We start from the raw sequence: 22,080 nt of genomic DNA, 5'->3' as shown, positions 1-22,080 counted from the left end.
TTAAAAAAGAAAATTGCTTCACGACTAAAACAATATATTAATTCATATTTAATAATTAACACATCTAAATCATATTTATATAAAACTATTAATTCATTATATAGTACTTTCTGAAATTGATATTTAATATATTTGAAACTTAAATAAAACTTATCATTAATGCATTCCATGCTTAAATTAATCTTTCCCTCTCCCTATATATATAAAGTATGTATCGTTGATTCAAGTACGAAGATCTAGTTTTTACATAAACAATATATACTTTGAATATATCCAAAATAATTAAATAATAATACGGAATAAAATTAAAATTAAAATAAAATTAGCAAGATTAGGGGGATTGGGTTAATTGTGAGCTTAACTCACATGGAATCAATTAATTTATGGGCTAGGTCTCATTAAAATTGGACTTGATTTTTTAGGCTATGGTTGGGCAAGATTAATTAATATATTTGTGATTATATTGCTGTGTACAGTACATATCTTCAGCTTTGACTTTTATACTCTAACATAGTTCTATTTACAACTGGACCAATCACCAAGCCCATTGTTTTCTGGGGTGAGGTGGAAATGCAACATTAAATTGTTGAGGATGACTTCTTCAGACAAAAGCTAGTTCTCTTCACGCAAGCTTCTTTAATTGCTTTTACAAAGCTATATATATAAGCACTTTGGTCTTCCATAAACATTAAAATTATAAAATTTTAATATATCAAACATAAATAAAAAAGAAGAATAATTTGACTTTCAAATTAAAATACTTTGAATAAAAAATCTTATTCAAAATCAAAATAATATAGAAAATAATTGTATGTTTAAGCATTACTTCGTCTGAGTGATCCATCCCATAACCCATTCTTTTGATCCTCATTTTTGAGGGTGAAGGGTTGTTTCCTCACCTTGCACTCATTCCTCAGAGTGATTTTTTTTCTTTCTTTTGGTTTATGCCTTTACGGGGGGCATCTGTTGTTATGTTTTAAGTAGAACATAATTAATAATTATTTTTTCATGGGCGGTTTCTCCACATCAAGTGGCTCGCCGATAATCGAATAAAAACACTGGCTACAAGTGGCAAATATGCTTCAATATATATCAATTTATTTTTTTGTGAATATATTTTTTTAAATATTAAAATTACAAATTGTTCTGAAAAATCTGCTAAAATTGTTAGGATCATCGCGTTAAATCTATAAACTTTTTAATGCATAAACTAAATTTACTAAATTTTTAAAAATTTAAAAATTATTTAATATTTATTAACTCAAATTGATAAATAATTAAAAAATTATTTTATGACTTAAATATATTCAAACTACCTTTGATTAAGTCGATTTTTAGATTATTATTTATTTATTTATTGTTTTAATTATCTGACTAATTTTTTTTTGTTTTAATTACCTGATTAATTTTTTTTCTTTCAATTTAGTACTTGACGTTTATCTCTCTCTGTTAAATGATGACGTGGTTGACGGACTATCATATCATCATCCAACAGTGTCTGTCACGTCATTAAAGGTTGTCACTCCTCCATCGTTGCCGATCGTGACCTCTTTCGCCTCAACCTCATCGTCGCTCCTGTCACCGCCACCTCGATCCAGTCGCACCTCACCATCCTAGAGCTTCTCTACACGAACAATTTCGTCGTCGTAGTGGACAGCGCGTCCACAATGCTAGATCTATTACTGGTGGCGCTAAAGCTTCTCTTCAAGGAGTGCGTGTGTTGGTGCGTTAGTTTCCTAGAAGAGGTGTCATGGACGGACGAAGAGGAGAAGAGAGTAGTGAGATTGATCCCCTTCCTGAGCGAGGAAGAGTCGAAGGAACTCGTGGCTAGGGTTTCTCCTTCGAGAGAGGACTCATGCGAGGCAATGTTGCAAGGACTCGTGTCCTCCGCGATGAACAGTTACGACAACACGACATTCGTGAAGCCGTTCGCCGGGAAGATAAGAGGTTGAATCTGCACAAGGCTTCCACGAATGAGAAACATCTTCCACGGCGAGGTTAAGGCGAAAGAGATCGCAGTCGGTGGCGGTGGAGAGTGACAGCCTTTAGATGACATGGTAGACACTATTGGTTGATGACGTGGTAGTTTGTCAGCCACGTCATCATTTAACAGAAGGAGACTAACATCAGGTACTAAATTAAAAAAAAATTAATCAAATAATTAAAATAAAAAAATTAATAAATAATAATTTAAAAATTGACCTAATTGAAGGTAGTTTAAACATATTTAAGTCTTATTTTATATATTAATTTAAATTAACAAAACAAAATTAGATAATTTTTAATTTTTAAAAAAATTATAAACTTAATCTATATATTAAAAAAATTTAATTTAATGTTGAATCTTTAAGAATTTATATAAAATATAAATTATTTTGTACAATAAATATGAATAGACTTGTTTTAAGAATCTTTCACACATATATATATATATATATATATATATATATATATATATATATATATATTATATAAAGGTAAAAAAACAAAAAGAAAACAAAACAGTCTCCTACTCCAACATGAGAGATATATATCGGAAAGTCTCCCATGGTGTCGGTGCAGTTGAACAAAAAGGGGAGATAATGAAATACGTAAAATTTTTGTCTCAATTTGTTATTTCTGAGGTTTGATCTGTATTGGAAGTGACGGCGCTTGATATTCACGTCTAAACTTTAACAGCATACAATATTATTTATATGATGCATGTTCTGGATTAATGTTTAGATTACGTAACAAAAGCATGGATACATATGAATATGATTGGAGTGTACATGCATGAGTCTGGCAATTGCGTCAGACGTACTATTTCTGGTGTAACATGGCTACATCTTCGCTTCCATAGACCTCTCTTTCGATCAATTTACGTGCCGCTAAAGCTGCTCCATCCGCCACCATTCAATATTTTCATCACTAATTAAACACAACTTTAAGGTTTGCTTTAATAATTTATAAGCCACTTTATGAAAATAACATAGAAACTATCTCTCCATCTCAAAATAATTACAATTTCAATATTTAAATTTTTTCAAGATAACTGATTTTTAATTTTCAATGTAACGTCTTTTCCATTTTTTTTTAACTTAAACTACATCAGTCTCAATAAAAATAATACATTTATTAAGAGTATATATGATTATTCTAATAAAATTTTATATAAAAAATAATATTTATTTATTTTTTAATTTGTAAATAAAAACTTTAATTTAAATATAATTTGAACTAGTGGGGTATTTTGCAGTTGTTCATCTTCTTGTTAAACACAATTTAATTATAAACAAATAAGTTATTCTAATCAAACTAGCCTACCTTGCCAAACTTAATGATATATATCTAGACAAAATTTAAATATAATTTTTTAATGAATGGTTAGTATTATTTGATGGAGGTCTTATCAATACATATACGTATATAAATGAGAGAAAATTTTAACTCTTAATCAGTGTTTTAAAACCCGGACTGACCCGGCCGGTCGGACCGATTGGACCGGGAACCGGTGGTCCAGCCGGTCCGAATCTGAAGTTGGTTCGGTTATGCAGTCGAACCGTTACAAACCGGATTGAACCGGTCAATTTTCCGGTCCAACCGGTAAACTGGTGGGTCAAACCGGTTCAACCACTTTTTTTTTTTTTTTTTAAGGGACCATAAATCACAAAAATAATAATGAAAATTGAATCTCTTAATGAAAAAGCAAGGAGTCTTATTAAATATAACAATGACTACTTGTTCTAATATATTTGTTTGCAATATATACAACTTAAATAACTTTTATAGTATATTATTAATTTTAAATTATATATTTAATAATTCAATATCTATGTAAATATTACATATATTATTTTGTGATATTAATTGCAAGCATATTATATATGTACATATTATTTATATTTTTAATTTGTATTAATATACCGTTTAACATGTAATTTTTTTATGTATTTTTTTACAAAATAAAAATAAAAATAATTTTAAATAAGATAGAAAAATTTAAATTTAAAATAAGATATGAATTTATTAAAATTTATAAGTATAAATATATTTAATATGAATATTTTTTAATAAAAATAAATAAAAATCGAGTCATGCGGTTCAACCAGTGACCCACCGATTTAACCTTTGACCCACTGACCCAATACCTTAACCGGTTTAATAACCGATCCGATTTTTAAAACTATGCTCTTAATAGAGAATAAGACTCCCTATATCTACATGACTATATCTTTTTTGTATATATTTTAAAGCGGTTCATGTGATAAGGTTTTTGTTGTATTGTTTTGGGGGTGGGGGAGAAAAAAACCGGTATATATATCAATAAGATGTATACTTTAAACAAAATTTGAACAAACTATCACAATGGATCCCTGAAATAGCATGTAACATCTAATTTAAGCATGATAAAGATATATACACGTGAGTATGACACAATTAACCCAATTTTTTTTTGGGAAAAAAACATAATCATTCAGCTCACATGAACACGAAAATGGGTTTGTGCCATTGCCCCAAAGTTTGATGTGTCGTTCCATAAGGTCCTCCACGCACCTAAAGGGTGAAGAAAGATGCACAATAAAAAATGGATTGTTATAGCTCAGGAATTTAATTGGTAGTTGAAGTTTGGTATCGCATGCCGAGGAATAGTAAATATACATCCTCTTAAAGTACATATATCTCATAGTGACCTACGAAAAAAGTATAATTTCCTTGTCGCCTAAGTATAAATATAAATTAGCAGCAATTATTTTGGCAGAGTGGACAGTTTTGAAAGATGTGAAAGCTTGTGTCCGCACAGGTGGAGGCTAAAGATGAAATCCTTTGGGACAGTACGAACTATGAAGGATAGATCATAGAAGAATCATACTGTATAATATAATATTCAATGCTCAAACATCGAAGACTGTTCACCTTTGGCCTCATCCTAGTTTCCTCACACCAGCTTCATCATGGAATTTATTGTATAGCAATTTATTGTATAGCAGGTTATAGAGTTGGTTTGGTGAGAACAGTTACTAGTTACTGCTCATCAGTCATCATCAATCAATTTCTCATTCGCAAAGAAAAAAAAAACAATTTCATGAATATGATATACGAGTATATAATATCTTAAAATTGATAATGAATTAATTTATACTCATAAAATATAATTTTTATTAATTAAATATTATTTTAATATGAATGAATATCAGATATAAAAGTATCATAATACAGAACTTATAATTACTTGACAACTTAGTTAAAGAAAAATACTATTTATTTTTATGCGGTATAGATTTGTGTAGGAAAATACTTTTTTATATAATTAAAATTTATAATAATAAATAAATATTTTAATATATAAAATACATTTTAGATTTATAATAAATAATTTAAATATATTATTTTTTAATTATTTATATTTTAAATAAATATTAAAATTTAATTTAGATACAAAAAATAAATTAAAAGAAATATAATTAAAAGATTAAATATAAAAATAAAAGAATAATATTTTTTTTACATAAAAATAGAGTTAGACATAAGTACTTAATAAATTGAATTTAAGTTCAAATTATTTTAATAATATTCAAGTTCGATTCTTGATGAAAATAATTCTTTTATCATTTTATTTATCTTCCGCCTAAACCAAAATAGTCTAGAGTGAATGACATTGATGCTCAATAAAAAAATAAAGAAAATAACTTTATACCTTATTAATGTTGGTTAATAGATAGTAATTTGTATTTTAATTAAGATATTTAGGATTTAAATTCTAATTATATATATAAAATAGATTATATTCGGAGTAAAATACTTATTTATGTGTATTTATAATTCTTAATAAAGATTATTTATTATTTTTAATAATAAATACTTCATATTAATATTATAATTATCATAAAAATAAATTACATCCTACAAGGATAATAGTTACTTTTAGATAATTATAATATTAATATAAATATTTATTATTAAAAATGATGATTAATCTCTATAAAAATCGTGAATGTATAAAAATAAATATTTTTAAAATATAATTTATTTTATATTTAAAATTAAGATTTAAATCTTAAATAATTTAATTGAAAGACATAAATTATTGGAACTAGTGACAACCAATATTTGACAAAAGAATAATAGTTTGATATGAGTGAAAGTGAACTATAATTTTTAGTTAATTGTGAAAGCAATGCATGATTAATATGCTTACAAGAGAAATAAGAAAGAATGTAAAAAAAAAAAAAACACATTTAATTAAGAGAATAGAGAGTGTGAATCTCACAATTTATATTCTATATTAATCAAGTCATATAATAATATAAAAGTTGTGATTCCACATTTGTCCTTTTCATAATCAAATATTCGGATTTAATTTTTATTTAAGTATTAAGTCATATCATTTTATTTATAAAGAAGTTAAACTGGTAAAATAAATTATACTTTTTATTAAATTAAAAATAATAATATAGAATTAGATATAAAATTATTAGTAACACATCTAACTTTTAAGGGTTGAAATCTTTGGTAGTAACATTTTCACTTGTCAATAAATTATTTAATTTATTTTATGAAAAATATTATAAACTTGTGTTTAAATAGTATAAATGGATGACATTAAATTAATTTATTCTCATATTAAATTTCAATGGAGAGATTTCACTTGTCATTTTTCATTATTGACTGAAAATTGTTAAAAACCACAAAAATTTGTAGGTATAACTTTTTATTTAACGATTCTCACTCGTATAATTTTTTTATAAATGTTTACCAATAATTAGAGTTATTAAAAAGACCGTATTACGTATATATATTGATAACATTTCGTAATAATATATATAATTAATCTAAAAGAGAAATACTCACACTTATTAAATACTTGTTTATTTATGTATATTAACTTTAAAAATTAATAGTTTTATAGAAAAAAATTACTTTTTATTATTAAATAAAGACTCGTTGTAATTAAATATAAAACAAAATAATTATATTTAATAAAAGTTATATATTTTTTCTAACATGATCATATCGTGGTGAGTTCTAAATCTCCTTATAATTTAAGTGATCATAAATTTATTCAATGAAGAAAAAAAAATAATAGAGAAATTAAAATGTAAAAAATACTTTTTAAAAATAATCATTTTTCTAATTTTTTAAAATACTTGAATCCCATTTGTAAATTATATATACGAGGATTGCTAACATAATCTCATCTATTTTCTGTACAAAAAAAAAAAATCTTACCTATTTTTTAATTGAAGTGTGTTAGCAACTTATACTAAAATTTTAAGACAAGAAAATCACTCATTTTTTATGATTTTATATAAAGGATATTATAGTAATTTAATTTAATTTAAAAAAAATAAAGATATTTTTTCTTTCCTATTAACTTCATTCTTCGACTTATTTCTCTCTTTTATTAATTAATTTTTATTTGTTTACGGAGAGAGAGAACATCGTGTGAAGTGAGAGAGAAATGAGTTGAAAAAGGAATTTAATATGTTATTTTATTAAATTCTTTCTTCAACTCATTTTAACTCATTTCTCTTTCGTATTAAATTTCTTTTCCAACTCATTTTAACTCATTTCTCAAATTTCTTATCCAACTCATTGCTCTCCCATTTATTAAATTATTTTTCTAACTCATTTCTTTCTCACCTCTCACAATGTTTCCTCTCTCCCTAAATAAATAAAAATTAATTAATAGAAAAGAGAAGTAAGTTAGAGAATGAAATTAATAGAAGATAGAAAATATTTGTATTTTTTTTAAAATTAAATTACTATAATATCTTTTATATATATTAATTAAATCAAAAGAAATGAATGTTTTTTTTTTATATATAAAATTTTGGTATAAGTTGTTAACATACTCCAATTAAAAAATAGGTGAGAGTATAGAAAAAACTGATGGAAGCCTTATCTTCCTTGGGTTCAGACTCTGAAGACGAAGAAGAAGTTGAAGATTGTTATGCCATCCAAATGGCTCAGAAGCCTGAAGAAGATGAAGAAATTGATTTTCTTAATTTATAGCAATCATCTGAAAAGATTGTTTTAATTAAGAAAAATGTTGACGAACATCCTGAAAAACAAAGTATGCAAAATAAGAAGAAAATGAATGAACAAGTGCAACGTATCTTGGAAAAATTGAAGATAAAATCAGATGAAGATCAGTACTGGAATACTATTGAAGAATAGTTTAGTGCATCTGAGTAAGAAGTCGTGGGTCCCTTTTCTCCCACGTCGCCCAAAAGATGCTTTCTTTAGTTTGTCGTTTGTGTCGGCAGCCCCCAAAAGAATTACCCCATCTCAGATTAATAAAATTCTGTTCAGCCATGGGAATTAGTTGGCTCATGGCCCATCTTCTTGAAGTTCATCAACACAAAGAAGAAACCTACCCGAAAACTATTTGTAGAAAAACAAAAGTTTTTTGGTGGAAAAAATTTGAAGTAAAATATGTTGAAGATCGTTTTCAAAAATGGAAAACAATGGGCCTTCAAACATCATCATATAAGGTCCAGCCCAAATTGAAAATAGGAGAATCTCTAACATCTGAAAATTTAGAGAAAATTTCCTCATCCAAAGAAGAGAAGACGCTCTTGAAGAAAAAACTGATGGAAGCCTTATCTTCCTTGGGTTCAGACTCTGAAGACGAAGAAGAAGTTGAAGATTGTTATGCCATCCAAATGGCTCAGAAGCCTGAAGAAGATGAAGAAATTGATTTTCTTAATTTATAGCAATCATCTGAAAAGATTGTTTTAATTAAGAAAAATGTTGACGAACATCCTGAAAAACAAAGTATGCAAAATAAGAAGAAAATGAATGAACAAGTGCAACGTATCTTGGAAAAATTGAAGATAAAATCAGATGAAGATCAGTACTGGAATACTATTGAAGAATAGTTTAGTGCATCTGAGTAAGAAGTCGTGGGTCCCTTTTCTCCCACGTCGCCCAAAAGATGCTTTCTTTAGTTTGTCGTTTGTGTCGGCAGCCGAAAGTAAAGGCTTGCCAGTTGTAATTTCTTTTTCTTAGATTGCAACACGTGTATGTATAGGATGTGTTGCTTTAAGTCGTGAGGCTCTTTTCTCATCTATAAAAGAGTATTCATTCGGAGTAAGAGGACACAGCTCTCCTGAGCCTTAAAACCTCTATCTTCCTTTGAGTCTCCTTCATAGTTAAGACGCCCAGCCTTGAAATGAGTCTGTAAAAATTTGTAAGTTTAATAATAATGCTTAAATATTTTATTGATGGTTTTGCACATGTACATCTGTATGATAATTATAATCTCTTTGAATCTTTTGTAATTATCGAATTTTATTTTTATGAAATTTCATTTTTAATTCCTGTTTATATATATAATCAAGAAATTAACAGTGATGAAGAATATAATAACTTTATTAGCATATTTCTTCTTTCAAGTAGTAACTTTGAATATTTAGAAGATTTTGTAAATTTGTTTTTATAATTCTTATCTTCTCTTCTCTTCTCCTTCCGCATAAATGAGCGTCCTGATGCCAATTTTGAATAATTTACTATAGAAGGATCTCGGGTATCTGATACAGGAGTTATTTCAACAGAGCCTGTATCTATTAAAATAAATTGATAAAACTTTTTATTTTTCTTTAAATTTTCATTTTTTGGGATCCAACTCCATTTAGGAGGAGCTAGACTTTGCATAATCTTCCATGGATCTTCTTCAGTCCAGTGATCTTCAAGAGTAACCACATGTTCACAATTTTCTAAAATATGAAATTCTTTAGGGATATTTTTGGTGGTAGAGGAAGTGGCCTTTTCAGGGGTTTTTGGTGTATGGGCTAATACAGTAAATTTGTTTTATATATATATATATATATATTAAAAAAACTTGATTTAGACATCGTTGATTTTTTGTTATCACGTAAAAATGTAAAATATGTACCAGTTTTATCAACTACGAGTTACGACTAATCTCTTCGAGTTATCAAAGAACTTAATTATCCGACCATGCATCTTTAATAAAATATTCTCTTTCAGTGATTTTTTTCTTCTTCTACATAACTCGGAATCCGATACGTATATTCAAACCAACCAAACGTTAGTTATAATATTTAGCCATTTATTGTTTCTAAAAAATACTATATTTCTTTGAAATTGTTGAGTTGAATCCCGAAGCTGTGCAGTTCCTTTATTAAACCTGAGACGTGTTGTTCTCCCTCACATGCATGGTCATAACTCCACAACGAGGGCTATGTCACTATTACTATGTTCTGTGGGAGTTGGATGAAAGTAATTACTGCACATAGTTCATGAATGACCAAAACACAACATTGGGACTTTGTGAGTGGTCCCACACTAAGGTTTTCTCTTGCCCTTACCATCCATCACGTACATATATATCTATGTGTATGCAAGCTGCTGGCTGGCTACTACTTATGTTATTTCTTTCCCTCTTTCATTTCATTCCAATTTCCAACCAAACCCCGTTTTCAGAAATGGAGATAGAGCAAGAAGCAAGTAGGAATGAAAAGGGTGTTGGTGAGTGTGGTGAAATGATGAGGGTTTGTGATGATAAGAGAAGGATGTATTATGTTGTGTGGGAAGATTTGAGTGTTGTAGTTCCAAACTTTGGGAATGGACACACAAAGAGGTTGCTGAATGGGTTGAGCGGATATGCTGAACCAAACAGAATCATGGCTATCATGGGTCCTTCTGGCTCTGGAAAATCTACTCTTCTTGATGCTTTGGCAGGTCTCTATCTCCCTATATCATTTGCAAGTGTCTGCATGTTTTTTTTGTTTTTTACCTGTGTACCATTTTCTTGCCAAAAGATTCTCTTTCATCTTTGGTTTTTATATTAAAGAATTTCGTACCTAATAACATTGAGATGCTTTTATGACTTAAACAACGAACCTTTGGCTTTTGGTTACCTTGATCTGCACCATGGTACGTACGTAAGATTTTATTTCTCCGTTCCACCTGATTTTCATTCATATTCATTTTAAATTTTGTACAGATCTTAATGTGTCTTGTCTTTCGTTTTATCTTATTCCATCTAAGCGAAAGTTTGTGTGATCTCTTTCATACGTAATACTATTACAAATAGAATTTGTGGGGTATTTAGAAGACAACCTAGTTTCAATTAATCAATAACTCAAAGCTACTAGGAAGAGAAACTGTTTTTATTAAACACTATTTGCAAACACAAAATGAAAACATTTGGGAAAGTGAAAGTATGTGATCTCTACCCAAATCTTTTCTCTTTCGAAAAGGATTTACTGATATTTCTCGTTATTTTGCATTAACTTTCTTGAAATCAAGGTTGAACGTAATCAGTTAATAATGTATTTACAATTTATTTGAAGTTTTTTTTTTCTTCTTTCTATTATATAGTAGTATTTATTCTATTTTTTTCCTCCTTGTTTTATGTTCATCTAATCAAAACAATCATGGATACAAATCCTATTTCATTATAGCCTCTATTTTATTTTTTAAATATTCCTAAACCATTAGAATTGATTTATTAATAACGAAAAGTTGGAATATAATATATATATATATATATATATATATATATATATATATATATATATATATATAAAAGTTGTTATTCAAAACTTGTTGATGTCTTTATAATCTTTATTATTGATAAAAAAAATGTTTTTTCATATCTCAATTTTTCTCTCCAAAAAAGTGCATAGATGTATATAATTTGCGGTTTCTACTTCGCACCACGAATGAGGAATTTTTAACACCTCATTAGTTGCCATAAAAGCTTAGATTAAAAAGCTTTTGATGGTCATATAATTGAAACAGAGAAAGAGAAATATTAAAAGGGGTATGAAGAGAAACGTTGATGAGAATGAAAAGGTGCTCATTCCACATTTTTTTGGTGATTAAAATGGTAGGTAGTCCATCCCATATACTTAAATGACTTGCCAACATAGAGAAGCCAAAAGGAAAAAGATAACGTTATGAACCCTTTATTCATGGTAACACTTTCCAGGTGAAAGGTCGAAATACTGTAGATTTATACAAAAGGGAAAAAATTAGCAATGGAGGCATTAAAGTGTAGAATTTTGTTTTTTGATTTCAAAGAGCAAAGCAAAACATTGGTATTTTTGGAAAACAATTTAAGATAGGGACGGATGCTAATGTGGGTCATTAGATGATATCTCCCACGGTGGGAGACCAATTTTAAATAGAGTTTCCCTTTTTTTTCTTCATTTTTTTCTCTCTGACCCTAAAGCTTACACTTCTTTTCTCCAAATCCAAACCCAAGGTCCACACCCTCTTCCTCTCTACTCAAAGCTTCTTCTTTCCAACTCCAACAAAACTCCTTTTTTTCTGAAAAACACCTTAACCACAAGAATTCCCTCACTAAATTAATCCGTCTAAAGTACAGGTCCGATTCAATGATAAGGCAACTAAAATTGAAATTTTAAGTTTATTAATAAAATAAGTTATAAAATGTAGATGTTTCATTTAAGGTACATTTACTATTGGACCGACATTCTAAAATAAGATGGAAAAAAAATCAGCCATTAGGTTTACTGATATAGTTCCAATTTATTTATTACAACGGTTTAAGCAAAGCAATGCAATAGTCTAGTACTTTGGTAACACAGGAGGATTACTTCCCTTGACCTATCCTTTTCCTCTTTCGGAAAAAATGATCAGTTCATTTATTGACAATTGAGTACCAATATCTACCCTTGCCAGGGGATTCAATGTTTCATTATTTTTCATGGACTTTGATTACAGAAAAATACTTCAATTTTATAAATTTCATGTTTACTTTTTTTTTTATATAAATAATTATAATTATAATTATTTTCACTTTATTACTTATTTTCAAATATTTATATAGAAAATAGTAAAAATAAGATTCTTTTTATCTTCATTATTTCTTAAACAAATCATTAAAAAGACATAAATTAATTAAAAAAGAAGATACATTTACGTAATTATTTATTAAAAGAATAAAAAATAAAAAAATACTTTCTTAAATCAATGTTGAAAAAGGAAAATAAGTGTGAAATTATTTTATCATCTAAACATAAGCCTCAGCTAAACATGCTTGTACATAATTAGCACAATTAAAAAGAGAATATTATACATTAATTGTTGATGTTAAAAAATATACTATCTGCCAATAAAATATCATCTTAGATATGACTTTTGCAATAATTATTATAAAATTTGAAAATTATCATGTATAAAGATTTTTTTAATTAGTTGATTATATAAAAAAAATCATATATATTGACAATGAATAAATTACTTTCCCTTAGAAAAAGGTGAAAACTAAATAAAATAATCAAAAACTCTCTGAATAGATAGACCCTGGTTTGAAAATTGGATAGGAACAAATGAACTTGTAATTAAGCTAGTTTCTTATTTATGAAAAAATCTCTGTATATTATGTACTTCATCATCAGATTGGTATTCATTGCAGGTAGACTATCTAGAAACGTTATCATGTCTGGAAATGTGGTTATAAATGGAAAGAAGAGGAAATTGGACTATGGGGGTGTAGTAAGTAACCAACATATTCCAGTTGAAATTTACTTTGTTGTTATTTTTTGTTGATTAGCTTGTTAATGTCCTCATCATAGAAATTTTTTATCTATCTATATAGGCTTATGTGACCCAAGAAGACACATTGCTGGGAACACTAACAGTGAGAGAGACAATATCTTACTCAGCCAATCTAAGGCTTCCATCTAGCATGAGCAAAGAAGAGGTGAATGACTTGATAGAGGGAACAATCATGGAAATGGGTCTTCAAGAGTGTGCTGATAGGCTTATAGGGAATTGGCACTTGAGAGGCATAAGCGGTGGAGAAAAGAAAAGACTAAGCATAGCACTTGAAATCCTCACAAGGCCTTCCCTCTTGTTCCTTGATGAACCCACCAGCGGTTTGGACAGTGCCTCAGCATATTTTGTTGCTCAAACTTTGAGAAACATAGCTCATGATGGCAAGACTGTTATCTCTTCTATACATCAGCCAAGTAGTGAGGTTTTCTCACTCTTTGACCATCTCTTTCTTCTTTCTGGAGGTCAAACTATTTACTTTGGAGCAGCACAAAAGGCAGTTGAGGTACATTTATTTTTCACATTCTAAAAACTCTGCTATACTAACGGCTAGCGTTGAACTAACTTCTGTTTATAAATTGAAAACTGATAAATGTCCAAACTATTTTGGGGTGAATCGGATAGAGAAAGTATAGGTTGTTAGAACGTAAAATGTATATTGCAAAACGAGAGAACCACAGTATTTATACAAGAGATAAGGAACAGAATAACCAAAACAGAATAACCAACACAACAACACTCCCTCTTAATTCTGTTTTACAAGATTGATCAAATTCAATTGATTTCTCAAAAATCTAAACCTTTCTCCTTTTATTGCTTTAGTTAGAGCATCTGCAATCTGATGGTTAGTACTGCAATAGATCAATTCTAATTTCCTTCTATTTACTTGATCTCTTAGATAATGAAATTTGGTCTCGATATGTTTTGCTTCTCCCATGCGTCACAGGATTGTTAGACAAACTAATAGTTGATTTATTGTCTATGAGCAATTTCACACCTTCTGTTCCTTTTAGCCCCAGTTCTATCAGCAGTTTGTCCAGCCAAGCTGCTTGGCAAGCACACATAGCAGCGGCTATGTACTCAGCTTCACAAGTAGACAAAGCCACCACCGGTTCCTTCTTTGAACTCCACGATATCGGAGCTCCTTCAACGAAGAATACAAATCCTGCAGTACTCTTTCGATCGTCCTTGTCACCTCCCCAGTCTGCATCAGTGTAGCCAATGACTTCAACCTCCTCCTTTGATTTATTATTATTCGGAAACAAAATACCTATCGCAATTGTTCCCTTGATATATCTCAAAATCCTTTTGGCAGCAAGAAGATGAGATACTCTAGGTTTCTGCATGTACCTTGATATCAGCCCAACAGAAAACTCGATATCAGGTCCTGTGTGACAGAGATAATGAACCAACAATCTGCTTATACTCTGTTTCGTCGACATATTCATCACTCCCATCCTTCTCTAGAATCAGACCCACTTCTGATGGAGTGATTGCTGAATTACAATTTAGCATGTTGAACCTCTTCAACACTTCTGTTGCATATCGACGTTGATGCATCACTATTCCTCTTGTTACTTTTGTAAATTCGAAACCCAAGAAATAAGACAAGGGTCCCAAGTCAGTCATCTCGAATTCAAGCATCAACTCCTTCTTAAGATTGACAATATCTCCTTCATGATTTCCAGTAATCAAAAGATCATCAACATACAGACAAATTATAATCAAGCTTCGTTTCTCTCGAACATAAACTCCAAACTCACATGTACACTTGACAAAACCAAGTTTTATCATGTAGTTGTCGATTCTTTTATTCCAGGCTCTCGGCGCCTGTTTGAGACCGTAGAGAGCTTTCTTCGACTTAAACACCTTCTCCTCTTGTCCTTCTATTATAAACCCAGGAGGTTGCAACACATACACCTCCTCTTCAAGGGGCCCATTTAGAAATGCTGATTTAATGTCAAGCTGATGCAATGTCCATCCTCTTGAGCTTGCAATAGCGACAACTGTTCTTATCGTCTCAATTCGAGCAACAGGAGCAAACACTTCTTTGTAGTCAATATCGGGCCTTTGAAGGAATCCCCTTACGACCAACCTCGCTTTATACTTTACAATCCTACCTCCTGGATCAGTTTTGATCTTAAAGACCCATCTCACACTAATGGCCTTCTTTGATTTCGGTAAGGATACTAGCTCCCACACTTGGTTTTTCTCCATCGACCTAATCTCCTCTGTCATAGCATCAACCCACTTCCTGTCCTCAATAGCTTCTTTAAAACTAACAGGTTCAACCTCCGAAAATAATGCAAAGTGTACAATGTCACCATCTTCATTGACATTTGCATCTGACGTCATTTCAAAGCCTTTGAACCTACTGGGAACTTGGCTGTTCCTTTGAGATCTTCTTTGAATTGGGGATATGCTTCTACCTCTTGCTGAATCAACTTCCTGATTCTCATCAATTTCAGCCTCCTCAGAATCAATGACAACACCATTATATCTGTCATCTGAACTTGACTTCCAATTCCATCTTCTCGATTCATCGAACACAACATCTCTACTTATCATTGCTTACTAATTGGATTAAGCAACTTGTAACCACCAGTTTTATGGTATCCTAACAACACCATCTGCTCCCCTTTGTCATCCAGCTTTCTTCTTAATTGGTCGGGTACATGTCTGTAACAGATTGAGCCAAACACTCTGAAATGGCTTACGTTGGGTTTATTTCCAGACCATGCTTCTTCTGGAGTCACTCCCTCCAGCCTCTTTGATGGACTTCGGTTCAAGATGTAGGTGGCTGTTGACACAGCCTCACCCCACAAATACTTTGGTAGCTCCTTACTCTTTAGCATACTCCTTACCATGTTCATTATAGTTCGATTTTTCCTCTCTGCAGTCCCATTATGTTGAGGTGTATATGGTGGGATAACTTCATGCTCAATACCCTTTTGATCGCAAAACTTTTGGAATTCTCTTGACATGTACTCACCTCCTCCATCAGTTCTCAAAACTTTGATCAATTGGCCACTGTTGCGTTCCACCAGCACCTTAAACTTCTCAAAAACTTCCAAGACTTCACTCTTTCTTTTGATTAGGTAAATCCATAATTTTCTAGAAAAATCATCAATGAAAGAAACGAAATACCTATTTCCTCCAAGGGACTCAGTTTGGATTGGACCGCAGACATCTGAGTAGACTACTTCCAACTTCTCTTTTGATTTTATCGACACATGCTGTTTGAACGAGTTTCTTGACTGTTTACACTCCAGACACTCTTTACAAACTTCACTAGGTTGATTAATGTGGGGCAATCCTTTCACTAAGCTTTTTGATTTCAAGGTATGTAAGTCTTTGAAGTTAAGGTGTCCAAATCGATAGTGCCAAAGTCATTCCTCTTTATTGATTGCAGCTGCAAAACACTCATGATCGAGTATGTCGATATCGACCTTAAACATTCGATTCTTGGTCAATGGTGATTTTAATAACAATCGATGTTGACTGTCATATATAGTAAGCATCTTATCTTCTAACTTCGATACATATCCTTTCTCAAGAAGTTGTCCGAGACTAAGTAAATTACTTTTCATCCCGGGAACAAACAATACATCAGTGATGAAAGCCCGACTATCATTCTTTCTCCTGATCAGAATTTTTCCAACCCCTTCTGCTATCGTGACTCGATCATCAGCAAATTTTACTTTGCTTTTTATTGATTCATCAAGATTTACAAACCAATCCTTCCTTCCTGTCATATGTGTCGAACATCCCGTGTCAAGATACCAGCAATTGTCTCCTCCACCTTCCTTTTGAGTCGTGGTAACCATTAAAAGGACTTGTTCTGAATCGTCATCTTCCTCTTCTCGAGCAAGTCGGGCTTCGTCCCTTCTAGGATTAGGATACTGACAACTCTTGGCATAGTGACCGAGCTTATTACAATTGTAGCATTTAACGTTTCTTAGGTCAACATTACGCCCTTTCTTTTGTTGATGATCAACGTTCTTTCTGGTATCTTGAACCTCTTTTCCCTCAATTCTGCCTAAATCTTGCCTCGGTCTATCTTTATTTTTCTTTTTCTTCTTTGATACATCCTTTGGGTTAGACTGAGCTTGAAGGGCTTGTTCAGCCTTTCTTTCCTCACCCCTTTCGATCATCCTTTGTTCATGTGACTCTAAAGAACCTTGAAGCTCCTCAAGACTCAACTCCTCAAGATTCTTTGACTCCTCGATCGCCACTACAATGTGATCAAACTTTGCAGGTAGTGTACGCAACACCTTTTCAATCACCTGCAACTCAACTAGTTTTTCCCTAAGACCTCTCATTGTGTTCACAATTGTTTGAACACGAGTAATATACTCAGCTACAGTCTCATTATTCTCCATTGACAAAAGTTCGTATTGCCGCCGTAACGTTTGAAGCTTTACTTTCTTGGTCTTGGTCGTTTGAAGCTTTACTTTCTTGGTCTTGGTTGCACCACCATGCACTTTCTCAAGAATATCCCATGCCTCCTTTGATGTCTCAGCTTTTGAGATCCTCTCAAAGTTGGCTGCATCCACACTTTGATGCAAGATGAACAAAGCCTTGCAATCTTTCTTCTCATTCTCCCTATACGCAGCCTTTTGTGCCTCTGTCCCACTTGATCCGACGTGCTCATAGCCTTGTTCAACGAAATTCCATACACGTTGAAATCTCATAATAACTCGAATCTGTATCTTCCAATTATCATAGTTCTTTGTCGTGAGAATTGGAAGATTCGTGGGAATGGAACCTGATATTGTTGCCATTGCAGCAATAATCCCTTCAAGTCTAAAACCTTTCTTGGTTGGAGGGGACTTCTTTCAAACCACAGCTCTGGATACCAGTTGTTAGAACGTAAAATGTATATTGCAAAACGAGAGAACCACAGTATTTATACAAGAGATAAGGAACAGAATAACCAAAACAGAATAACCAACACAACAACATAGGTGATATGTAATATGATAAAAAAAATGTAAAGAGAATTAAAATTTGTTTGATTTTTTAATCAAGAATTAGTGTTCAATTTCTCTCTTATACATATGGTGTTAATTAAAGATACTACTTTACTTTAAAAAAAATAGATTGATATAGTGGGATAAAGTTATACCACTTAGTTCTTCTTCAAATTAATACTTTTTTTTTCTTCTAATAATAAAAATTCAAACATCTTTTTGTAATGATAATTAAAATTCTATTTAGATTCAGTGTGTACACGTACGTATAATTAATAACATTTTAAGACTTTAGACTGAAAATTTGGACTGAAATTCTACTCAGATTCAAAAAGTTAATGCTCGACTTGATCAATTGGTAGAATCTGAGAATACTTTGGAAGACTTATATGCCAAGTGCGAGAAAATTTGATAGAAGTTTTTATATTAGAATTTTTAACATGGTTCTCGTCTTCCATATATATGTTTCAATGCAAATTGTGTAGTTTTGATATAAACAGAACCATGTGTTTCGAACCTTAATGGGTTATTAAAACCTGACAAATTTATCATATATTTCCGCAGTTCTTTGCCAAAGCGGGATTCCCATGTCCAAGTAGAAGAAACCCTTCAGATCATTTCCTCCGTTGTATTAATTCAGACTTTGATGATGTCACAACCACTATGAAGGCCTCCCAAAGAATTCATGTATATATCTCTAACGATTTGTTTAATCTATATATTCAAGTTTCATAATTATTTGTCTGTTTTACTTCCTTGTTTGTTAAATTCTTTTTTCCCCTTCTACCTGCTTTTGATATTATTCTTCCGTCTAAGACTCCTCATATTGTTTTCCCTGCTCTAGAGCAAATTCAATTTTATTGTTAGAAGGTGAACTTGATGCAAAAGAAACTTTACCTATCTAGCTGGAACATATTTAATTTTGCAGGATCCTCAAAAAATCATAGAAAGCTCAAAAGGTAGCTTACATGTATCTTGAGTCAAGAATCTGTTATCCGAACAGTTTGATACGTATGAATTATATTCTTAACCTAACAAAAAAATATAGTAAATATGACTTTTAAGTATTCACTGTTACTATAATGTCAATATATATATATATATAGTTCTATAGTTATATATATACGACAATTACAAAATTGAATGAGATACACAACGGAAAAAAATAAAAGACTATTTATTCATTTAACCAGGTTATTACTGTAATAAATCTCTTCCTTTATAAATTGCTATTCTTTGACTATCTTCTGTTCCTTTTTTAACCCAGGAAGGAATATCAACGGGAGTATCAACTGCAGCAATCAAAGCAATTCTCATAGAGAAATACCGATGGTCAGAACACGCAACCACCGCAAGAGCAAGAATCAAAGAAATCTCAAACATAAATGTAATTAAGTAGCCCTTTACTCATAACATGGTATAATACTAACTAATATTGTTCACAGACCATACGTGATATTAATTATTTGCATGATCTGAAACTGTTACGGCTAGCTAGGCTGTGGAAATAAAAAACTATTAGGAAATAACAGTGATATCGAGTGTCATTAATTAGAAACATATATAATTTGTGGGAAGGTGCTGATCCGTTAAATAACAAGAACATTTTATGTAAAGAGCAAGGAATTAATGCATGGTGTGTTACACGCAGGAAGGACGTGATTTTGAAAGCAAAAGCAAATGCGAAGCAAAATGGTGGAAGCAACTATCAACGCTGACTCGTAGATCATTCGTGAACATGTCTAGAGATGTGGGATACTACTGGATAAGGATAACTATCTACGTTGCCTTATCATTGTGTGTTGGAACAATCTTTTACGGAGTTGGGTCGAGTTATAGAGCCATTTTTGCAAGAGGAGCATGCGGAGCTTTTATATCAGGTTTCATGACATTCATGTCCATAGGGGGCTTCCCATCTTTCATAGAAGAAATGAAGGTATCAAATGTTTGATACAATATAAATCTCCAATTATGGTTATGGCATTTAGTTTATGATGAGTACTTAACTACAGGTGTTCGATAAAGAAAGACGAAATGGGCATTATGGCGTTGGAGTATACATTTTATCAAATTTTCTCTCTTCATTTCCCTTTGTGGCAGTGATGTCCTTTGGTACTGGGACAATAACCTATTACATGGTTAAGTTTCGTTCAGAATTTTCACATTTTTTGTATATTTGTCTGGATCTTCTTGGCTGCATCGCGGTTGTGGAGAGCTCCATGATGATTATAGCTTCATTGGTTCCCAACTTTCTAATGGGATTGATAATTGGAGCAGGATATATTGTGAGTGTACTATATTATATAAGACCATTTTTCATTGAAACTAAATCTTATGGTGCTGATTAAGGAGTGTGTGTGCAGGGTATTATGATGATGACTGCTGGCTATTTCCGACAGATCCCTGATCTTCCCAAATTCTTCTGGCGTTATCCAATATCATACATCAATTATGGCGCATGGGGATTGCAGGTAGAAAATATTATAAAGTGCTTGATCCAACTGATAACTAAATAGTTTATATATCTATATATACGTGTTAACAAATGAGATAATTTTATAAAAATAGTTTGTTTTTTCTGAAGTGGATCAATTTGTTGAGCTTAATTATATAGTGATATGCATGCAGGGAGCTTTCAAGAATGACATGATTGGGATGGAGTTTGACTCCTTAGAACCTGGAGGCCCAAAACTGAAAGGAGAAATGATCCTCAAAACCATGCTTGGCATTCAAGTTGATAATTCAAAGTGGTGGGACTTGGCTGCAGTCATGATCATCCTCATATTTCTCAGAGTTCTTTTCTTTTTCATTCTGAAATTTAAGGAGAGAGTTGCACCTTTCCTTTATGGTATCTACGCCAAGCAAACACTTCACCGCATCAACAAGCGACCTTCGTTCAGGAAAGCACCATCTTTCCCTTCAAAGCGTCACCAATCACTGCATCCCTTGTCTTCTCAAGAGGGTCTCAACTCCCCTATTCATTAGAAAAACCATCATTTGCTGATACACACAACAATCACACCTCATACTCCCAATATTATATATGTAACGTTGTATAATGAGGAATACTTTGTCTTCACAATTCACATGGATAAAATATATAAGCAAAATATATTTTATATTTATATATGTTGCATGAAAAAACATTACCTCATGTATTAATTATAACAAATTATCAATATCAATAAAAGTAACAAAGTTAATCATTTTAAATTAATTATATCGTAAATTTAATTTTTATTTAAAAAAAATTCTTTACTTTAAATGATTGTTATATTTAATGTTTATTATAAATAAATGAATAAAAAAATAGAGTTAATAATAAATCAAATCAACTCTTATGTATTAAATATTAATCCCCATCTTACGTAAAAATATTTATTTGATTTTTTTCAATGAAAAAATTTTAAAAGAATTTTTAACTGTTTATTTGATTCAATTTTTATTTATTATAATTATTTATTAATTATATTTTAATATTTTAAAATAAATTATTAATAAATAAAAATAATATTGTATTACAATATAAATTATTTATCAAAAATTTAAAATATAATTTATATGTTTAAAA

The 22,080-nt window shown here is 30.8% G+C and overlaps 1 protein-coding gene across 2 annotated transcripts; it reads left to right on the top strand.

The window, feature by feature from the left end:
- The first annotated feature begins 10,184 nt into the window (after positions 1-10,184).
- Positions 10,185-21,634, top strand: LOC109798752 (ABC transporter G family member 15). Of its 2 annotated transcripts, none has more exons than XM_083062224.1 (9): positions 10,185-10,689; positions 13,397-13,476; positions 13,580-14,041; positions 19,074-19,196; positions 19,777-19,896; positions 20,161-20,445; positions 20,522-20,794; positions 20,873-20,980; positions 21,124-21,196. In XM_083062224.1, the coding sequence occupies exons 1-9, from the start codon at positions 10,248-10,250 to the stop codon at positions 21,124-21,126; spliced, it is 1,896 nt and encodes a 631-aa protein (XP_082918350.1). In that variant the 5' UTR covers positions 10,185-10,247; the 3' UTR covers positions 21,127-21,196. The 2 variants fall into 2 exon arrangements, with proteins under 2 accessions (XP_082918350.1, XP_020214727.3); XM_020359138.3 differs by having other exon boundaries at positions 10,188-10,689; positions 21,138-21,634.
- The last annotated feature ends 446 nt before the right edge of the window (positions 21,635-22,080 follow it).

The sequence above is a fragment of the Cajanus cajan genome, chromosome 8, assembly GCF_000230855.2.
Source record: "Cajanus cajan strain Asha chromosome 8, NIPB_CcT2T_4, whole genome shotgun sequence".
Classification (NCBI taxonomy): domain Eukaryota; kingdom Viridiplantae; phylum Streptophyta; class Magnoliopsida; order Fabales; family Fabaceae; genus Cajanus; species Cajanus cajan.
This window is presented reverse-complemented; position numbering and strand designations above follow the sequence as displayed.

Bases quoted from the DNA above. Each gene is read 5' to 3' on its own strand.
- LOC109798752 (XM_020359138.3), top strand. From the start codon at position 10,248: ATGAATGACCAAAACACAACATTGGGACTTTGTGAGTGGTCCCACACT. The intron at 10,690-13,396 runs GTCTCTATCTCC...TATTCATTGCAG, and splicing joins TCTTCTTGATGCTTTGGCAG to GTAGACTATCTAGAAACGTT. The intron at 19,197-19,776 runs GTATATATCTCT...TTTTTAACCCAG, and splicing joins AGGCCTCCCAAAGAATTCAT to GAAGGAATATCAACGGGAGT.